This window comes from Cheilinus undulatus, linkage group 1 (genome assembly GCF_018320785.1).
Source record: "Cheilinus undulatus linkage group 1, ASM1832078v1, whole genome shotgun sequence".
NCBI lineage: Eukaryota > Metazoa > Chordata > Actinopteri > Labriformes > Labridae > Cheilinus > Cheilinus undulatus.
In genome coordinates, this window is record NC_054865.1 from 36,193,001 (window position 1) to 36,201,271 (window position 8,271).

The 8,271-nt window shown below is 40.0% G+C and overlaps 1 protein-coding gene across 4 annotated transcripts in view; it reads left to right on the top strand.

Moving 5' to 3' along the window:
• Positions 1 to 7,866, top strand: part of sbf2 (SET binding factor 2) — a 132,578-nt gene extending 124,712 nt beyond the window's left edge. For 3 of the 4 annotated variants that reach the window (XM_041790842.1, XM_041790816.1, XM_041790825.1), the window contains 6 exons: positions 186 to 413; positions 493 to 600; positions 696 to 886; positions 4,923 to 5,010; positions 5,099 to 5,230; positions 6,499 to 7,866. In XM_041790842.1, the coding sequence (XP_041646776.1) occupies positions 186 to 413; positions 493 to 600; positions 696 to 886; positions 4,923 to 5,010; positions 5,099 to 5,230; positions 6,499 to 6,597 (846 nt within the window). In that variant the 3' untranslated portion in view covers positions 6,598 to 7,866. The remainder of the gene's footprint in view (positions 1 to 185; positions 414 to 492; positions 601 to 695; positions 887 to 4,922; positions 5,011 to 5,098; positions 5,231 to 6,498) is intronic. The other variant, XM_041790834.1, reaches the window with a different exon arrangement.
• The last annotated feature ends 405 nt before the right edge of the window (positions 7,867 to 8,271 follow it).

The following is an 8,271-nucleotide window of genomic DNA, read 5'->3' on the forward strand; positions in this document are numbered from 1 at the left end:
TTGACCCGTAGAGATGTGACAACGTTCACCCAATCACACCTGGAGTTTTTTTCAAAGCCTCTGCCTTTTCTCAAGTGTTTGCTATTGAAGCTTTCCCAGATGGATGTGTGAAACACATCCATCTGGCGTGTCAGGTTAGAGCATTATATGACTGCATCTGATTCTAAAGTAAGGTTCCTGTTTAGCAGGTGACCCTAAAGCCGTCCATCAGCATCCCCTGCCTGAATAAATGGGACTTCTTCACGGATGAGACTCTGTCCACGGGGCCATGTTACGACTGGAGAATGATGGCCGTGAGATCAGAAAGCTCAGAGGAGGCAGAAACACTCTCCAACAGTAAGAGGAGGATTGTGTGGCCATGTTACAGCAGTGTGAGCCGTGCCCAGCCTGATGCTATCACCAAACTCCTAAATGTATGTAAAACTCAGATCTTAGGGTTGAATCGATTTAGATCTCCTATCATAAATGAAGTTTTTCATCTTATGTCTGCAGGACATCGAGAGGCTGGAGGGTGAGCTGAACCAGACTCCTGAGAAGTGGCAGACAACTTTAGAGAGGGTCAGACTCAGCATTCAGGATGACCTCACCATAGAAGGAAACGTGCGTGTTAGAGTAATGCTAAAAAACTAATATGTGTGAAGCTGTTCTTTCTGTTAGTCTCTCTTTAAATCTCTTATTATCTTGTGTGTTTGCAGCTCCGTAAACAGTCGTTGTCAATCTCAGGCCTTATTCCCACGTCCAGCCTCCAGGCTTTCCAGCGGCGCTCCATGCTGCACCTGCCAGACAGCGGGCTGGGTGAAGACCGCAGCACCACCACAGCCAATGGGATCAACCGCCGAGCTGCAACACTTTACAACCAGTTCACCCCAAAGAGTGAGGAGAACAGGTGGGTTTGAACTTCCTGAGTCCCTGGAACAAATAAGAACCCACATTTTATTCAGTTGAAACTGCTGCAGATTGGCTTGACCAGTCTCTAGAAGATGAGTCAGGGCTGAGGTATGCTGTGTGTCATGTTTGTGAGGATTGTCTGCTCTCTACTAAACTCGGCGCGTGTAATTTTACAATTACCCAAAGGTTAAAGTACAGTCTCTTGGCACTGATGTCTGGAGATTTCCCTCTAAGTTCTCTAAGTTAGATAAACAGCGATATAAATCTACTCAATGTATGTTATGTTTTTTGACTTTATTCTCTACGTGCTCTCCATGTCTCATATTCCAAGTCATGTTTTGACAGGCAAAAGTTCAACAGATGATGCTGGGTATCAGACACAATGAACTTGGGGGCGTCAGTGGCCTAGTAATTTAGGTCAAGCCTCATGTACAAAGTTTATAGTCCTCTTAAGAAGCAGCCAGGGTTCAAGTCTGACCTGCAGCTACTTTCCCCCACATCATTCCCCACTCTCTCGCCCTCATTTCCTGCTCTGGCCTCTCAAAATAAAAGCATAAAGTCTAAAAATGAGTCTTAAAAAAGAAAAACCCTAACTTCAACAATATTTTAAGTGTAAGACCGCTGAATGCACCAACATCTGTGTTTCATTCTATCTGTGTGAGCTATTATACATAATCCTCTAAATTATCACAAATGTTAACCAGCTTCACACTTTCCCTCTCCACACCACAGTCAAATAACAATACACATTTCTGTTTTTAAGAAGGTTGTGTTGGGTTGAGGCTGATGATTTAGATATTTAGCATGTAAATGGTTTCCAGAGCAGCAAGCATGCCAAAGTACAAAAGTTGAATTCTCTGTAAGTGACCTTTGACAGAAGATATGTAAAATATTCTGGTCTTTACTATCACGGAGTTACACAACTATCCCTGCTCTGACCTCTTTACACATAAGGGAACACAATGTACAGATAGCACAAGAGTTGTTCTTGAACATATGAATATATAGGCCAGGCAGGTTTTTGTTTGCCAGTTTGTCTTACTTTGCTGAAATTGATGCGATAAGCTCCATTTAAGCTGTTATTTAAAACAAGAATAATGAATCAAAATTACACTGCTTTTCACATTATTAAGCAAATGACATTTTTCTCTTATTTTCTTAAAAATAATGCAAATGACAGTCTGAGTATTTTTCAAGTCATCAGCCGTTAGAGCATAATTCATATGTTTTTGAACAAACTTCATAATGATAACCACTATTTTTAAAAAAATAAAAACCTCAAAATGCACTTTTCCACATTATTAAGCACAACAGAGTTTTTAAAAATTTTATAGGTTGTAAAGAACTGAAAATGGTTATTTTTTGAATTTACAGCATTAGGAAGTCATATTTACTGAAATCAAAAGCTATTTCAATCAAAAATATCTTAACAGGCCAAGTTACATGTTAACATAGGAGACCTTCTTTGATATCACCTTCACAATTCTTGCATCCATTGAACTTGTGAGTTTTTGTAGAGTTTCTGCTTGAATTTCTTTGCAGGATGTCAGAATATCCTCCCAGAGCTGCTGTTTTGATCTGAACTGCCTCCCACCCTCATAGATCTTTAGCTTGAGGATGCTCCAAAGGTTCTCATTAGGGTTGAGGTCAGGAGAGGATGGGGGCCACACCATGAGTTTCTCTCCTTTTATGCCCATAGCAGCCAATGACACAGAGGGATTCTTTGCAGCATGAGATGGAGCATTGTCATGCATGAAGAAAATTTTGCTACAGAAGGAACTGCTCTTTATTTTAACCATGAAAGAAAGTGGTCAGTCAGAAACTCAATATACTTTGCCGAGGTCATTTTCACACCTTCAGGGACCCTAAAGGGGCCTACCAGCTCTCTCCTCATGAATCCGGCCCAAAACATGACTCCGCCTCCTCCTTGCTGATGTCTCAGCCTTGTTGGGACATGGTGGCCATCCACCAACCATACACTACTCCTCCATCTGGACCATCCAGGGTTGCACAGCACTCACCAGTCAACAAGACTGTTTGAAAATGAGTCTTCATGTGTTTCTGGGCCACTGCAACCATTTCTGCTTGTGAGCATTGGTTAGGAGTGGCTGAACAGTAGGTTTATGCATGACTGCAAGCCTCTGGAGGACCCTACACCTTGAGGTTGGTGGGACTCCAGAGGCACAAGCAGCTTCAAATACCTGTTTGCCACTTTGTAATGGCATTTTAGCATCTGCTTTCTTAATCTGACGTATTTGTCTGTCAGAAACCTTCCTCATTATGCCTTTATCTACCCAAACCGGTCTGTGCTCTGAATCGGCCACAAATTCCTTCACGATTAATTTTTCATGAAATATTTTATGTTTTCATTCCTTGTTCAAGGCATTACACTATTTGACACTTTTTGGCAGCAGAGAGATCCTTTTTCTTTCCCATATTGCTGAAACCTGTGGCCTGCTTAATAATGTGGAACATGTGGAAAAGAGCATTTTGAGGTTTTTATTTAAAAAAAAACAATGTTTGTCATTATGAAGTTTGTTCAAAAAAATTTGAATTATGCTCTAACAGCTGATGGCTTGAAAAATACTCAGACTGTCATTTGCATTACTATTTAGGAAAATAAGAGAAAAATGTCATTTGCTTAATAATGTGGAAAGCGGTGTATAAATACATAAAATTTAGGGTTGTTTTTGAACGCACTGTATTTTAGTTGGGTCATTTGAAACTAACATGGCAGAGACATCCAGTCTAAATCCTACACTCCATTAAAAGATGGAAACCTTACAAAAGCAGATGAATTGGCTAGTTTGCATGTTTGTCATCTGGAAAATTCCATCTTGCAATGCTCCAGTCTGAAACAGTTGCACCCACTCTGAGAAGAGACCAAACCAATTAGGGTCATGTGAGGAGAACGAGGAGGGAGCTTCAGGCAGGGTTTAGCTGTACTGGAAGCGAATAGCAAAATCTGCTGCTGATGTAGCGATTAGCTTGGATGTAGCTGTAGTATGTCGGCAGTTTTATCAGAAGTGGACCAAATTCCTTTAAGGAGAAAAGAGCAGCACTAAAAGATTTTCATTCTGGAAAAGATGTTTTTGCTTCACTCCCAACCTGCTTTGGCATGAGTTTGTAATAGTTAAGGGTTTAGTTGGACTGTAAGCTGGTATGCACAATGGGTGTTTCCCATGTAGTGATTAGCTCAGATGTAGCTATAGTATAGTGGCAGTTTTATCAGAACTGGGTCATATTTCTTTGTTAAAACAAGAGCAAAAGAGCAAAGCTTCTCTTAGCAGAGAAGATGTTTTTGCACTTCTTCTGACTGGCTTCAGCACGAGTTTTATCCACCAACAAGCTCCATCATTCATAACCTAAGGCAGCTCCAGTTTGTCTCATCATCATCTCATTTTGTCTCATCACTCTGATTTGCCTGTAATGAATGTGACTGACAGAACTTTCATCCAATAACCTACTGAGAATGGGAGGTTTCCCAGATGAATGTGAAATAAATCCTATTCAGTGGAGATATGGAGATATAAACAGTCTGTCGGGTGTACCAGGTTAAAAAAAATGGATGACACAACAGCTCCCTGAAGGTGAAGCCAAAATGTTTAGAGCTTCCCCAGCTTACTGGCTGCAGTATATTATATCAGCTCAGCCTCCTCCATGTTAACAGACAAACTCAGTCAAACTCATAGGCTGTAAAAAGAGTGGAATGAAGCCTGAGTAGAGTTAGTCTCTTAGTTACTGAAGCCATCTTTTAAGGCCAATCAGTGGTGGTTACTGTACTGATAATGCCTTGGCAGGCTTTTTGCCTTGTCAGCCCTTAATGGAAATCTGTGATGTAAGCTGTTTTTCTAGAGGCATATTCAAATATGAAGCATACCTTCATCCATCCTGGACTGGTTTTACAAACCTTAATACACTATAGATCAAAGCGGCCCAGTTGTCCTTAAATTTTATCTGTGTGGTCCTTGAGTTAAAAGTTTGGACACCCCTGATCTTAACCCTCTTGTAGCTCACAGTGTGTTGTTTTTCAGGTCTTATGAGGGAATCCTGTATAAACGTGGTGCGCTGCTGAAAGGTTGGAAACCTCGCTGGTTCGTTTTGGATATCACCAAACACCAGGTAAGCAAGTTTTACCACACTCATGCTTCAGAAACACCAAACAGTGGTCTGAGTGACAGTCTGATGGTTAACGTTTGTTTCCTCTCAGCTGAGGTACTACGACACTGGCGAGGACACCAACTGCAGAGGCCACATTGACCTGGCAGAGGTGGAGTCGGTGGTGATCGCCGCCCCTACAATCGGAGCTCCCAAACACATCAGTGAAAAGGCTTTCTTTGACGTGAGTGCCTGTGAACAGCTGTGTCATGTTGTTGTTTGAAAAATGTCCATGTTTTGGTTGGAAGTATGGAATTAATTTTGATGAATTAAATGTGTCAATATGAATGAGAGGGAAATCATCTTAAGTTTCAAATCACAGCTTTCATGCAAAAAAATGTTCACAATCTGCCCCCAAGCAGAGCATGTGTTCCTCTGCAGCCATATTTCACATATTAAGTTGTTTTGTTTGCAGTGTCTGTGTTTCACAAGTTAATTGAAAACACATCCTTAATCATTAGGAATGTGGGGATTTTGGATGCTTTTTATAGCTTTTGTTATCTGCTTTTATTTTTGAATATTGTTTTCTAGCAAAAAGGAAACAGAGACTTCCTTCTGCATAGCAGAGAAGGGTTTGTCATGAGAAAAACTAGCTAACTGAATGCTTCACCCCTGTCATTTACTTTATTTTTTAGATTAGTATGCATCAGCAGGTTATTATTTCCATCTTAATCACGGAAGAAAAAGTGGTGAGATTTATTAACATGCTCGTAAAATCTCAAAAATGAGAAAGTAGATCTTTGTTTTCTTTGATTCTTGGTTGCTTTGTCTCACAAGAATCCTCCTTTATGTAACCAAAATAACCAACATCCTTTGAGCTACTCCAAGCAACCACTTCAGAGGCAAAATCAGCCAAAATCACTCAAGAGCCTCTGTAATGTGTACTTTAAACAACTCATTGTTTTATGCAGGGTTACACAACAGCTATTTACAATGGTTTTTAATGATCTGATAGTGTTCTAAAACATCATTAGGTTTACTAGATGCTGTTCTTCCCGTTAGGCCTTTGAAATACAAAAAACCATGCTGTTAGTACTAACAGGGTGTTGGACATTTGATTTAATACTTTTAATGGTCCTTTTAAAGATCCTCCTCATACATTTTAAGACCTATCACATCTTCAATTTCTAACCAGTTACATAAAACACACAGTTACATAAATGTTTCGTGCTGATAGTAAGAAAAGACTGTGACAAAAGAAAAAAAAAATGCAAGTCGATTTTTTTGTAGAATGTAAACTAAACTTTCTTGGAGCATTTTGAGATTAGAGTACGAGTAAAAAAGAACCAGATGCTTTTTGACCATCGGTGATGGTGAAAATGCACAAATGGCATTAGTTACTAGTAATGAACACTTTTGTGTAGCAGCCTCCACATCCATGTGTGAATGGGTAAGTGTGACAAGCTCAAGTCCATTTACCATTTTAATGTTTGTTTTCTGATTTTTCTCTAGCTGAAGACAAGTAAGCGAGTCTACAACTTCTGCGCCTCAGACGCACCCAGCGCTCAGTTGTGGATGGACAAGATCCAGAACTGCATCTCTGACGCCTGATCACGGAGATCGACATAGTGAACTGTGGAGGAGGCGTCGAGCAAAGGCGTGACGAGTGCTCGGCTTTCAGATGTCTTAAATCGTGGGACCACAGAGAACAAAGTGCCTGGTAGCAGAGGATGGATTGTGTTCATCCGCCTCTCTGCCTGTTACTTAGCAGCTAGCCAGGCTGACCTCACTCCTCTTCAGCCAGAGTTGAACACTTTCGTCTCTGCTGTCAGCCGCCTCCTCGCCTCCGACAGGGATCAAGTGAAGATAAGCTGATGTTTAAGGAGACTGCACTACAGGAAATGTTATCCTACTTAAGCTGTAAATAGATCAAAGCAATATCACTGGCCATTCAAACTGTGGGTTCAATTTTAGACTCTAAAGAAATAGAAAATAGCCTATAAAAGAATTTCTATCAGATATTTTACTACAAGGTTATTGCTGCTTAAAGAAACGTTAAGAACCACCAAAAACTCAGAGGTTTAATGCACAACATGAGAAGCAATTTGTTTGCACTTCGCTCTAAAGTATGCACTCCTTATCAAATATAGATTTTCTATCAGATGCAGGCAGAGGCTAAAGGCATTTCTTTACAGTGTACATAAGATGTTTCAACAAGACAGAGTCGGTGAAAAGAATTTGCACAGTGAGTTCAAAAGAGTGGCGTGACATTTTTCTATTTAAAGAAGTGATGTTTTCTCTGTTTAGTTGAGTGTTAATGACTCTGGATAACACATTTGTCTCATGTACTGTAAATTATTATTTTTTATTAAAAGTGTAACAGTGTAAGTGTGGTGGCTTCATGTATGTTCTGTAAATACCTGTGTGACATTTCATTTTATATACTGTATGTACCAAACATAAGTATACTTTTCTAACCTAACTCTAATGTGACCAACAAGTCTACGTTTTTTATGTTGTCGTTACCGGTGCAAAAAAAAAAAAAAAACCTGAGTGGCCTGTTCCTGTTTGTGAAACATTGTTCTGAAAAAGAAATAGAGACCCTTTTTTGTCACTGTTCAGATCATCCAGGCATGTGTCTGTGTCTTTTAAGGGCTTTTTTTTAAAGAAGTAAACAGTTATTTCATGTGAGACTTTGTGGTTTTCAGAGATCCTCATGTCACCCGTTCTTTGTGCGATTTTTGCAGCTTCAGTGAAAAGAAGACAACACAGAAATTATTCGAAGATGTCAGAGGCTTTCTCGTTATTTTATCTTCACCATCATTTTTGGTGACACTAATTTTTCTTTATTGGAAAATAAACCAAACATACTTGAATCTATCAGTCTCTTGTGTTCTTGTTGTATGGAGTGAATATCAAGATTGAAATCATTGGCTCAGTGGACCTGCCCTATGGACAACAGTGTTCTGCTGACTGACCATTACACCAACAGGGACTGTAGTGACATTGTATTCAAATACATGTATTTAATATAGAATTGCCCCTGCCTCCACTCTTCTTGGAAGGCCTTCCATAAGATTTTGGAGTGTTTCTGTGGGAATTTGTGTCCATTCATTCTGTAGAGCATTTATGAGGAAGGGCACTGATGTTGGATAAAAAGGCCTGGCTCGCCATCTACGTTTTGATTCATCACAAAGTTGCTTGAGGTTAAGGCCAGGGTTCTGTCAGGTTCTTCCACACAACACTCATCAAACTGTGTCTTTATAGTCCTTGCTTGTGCAACAA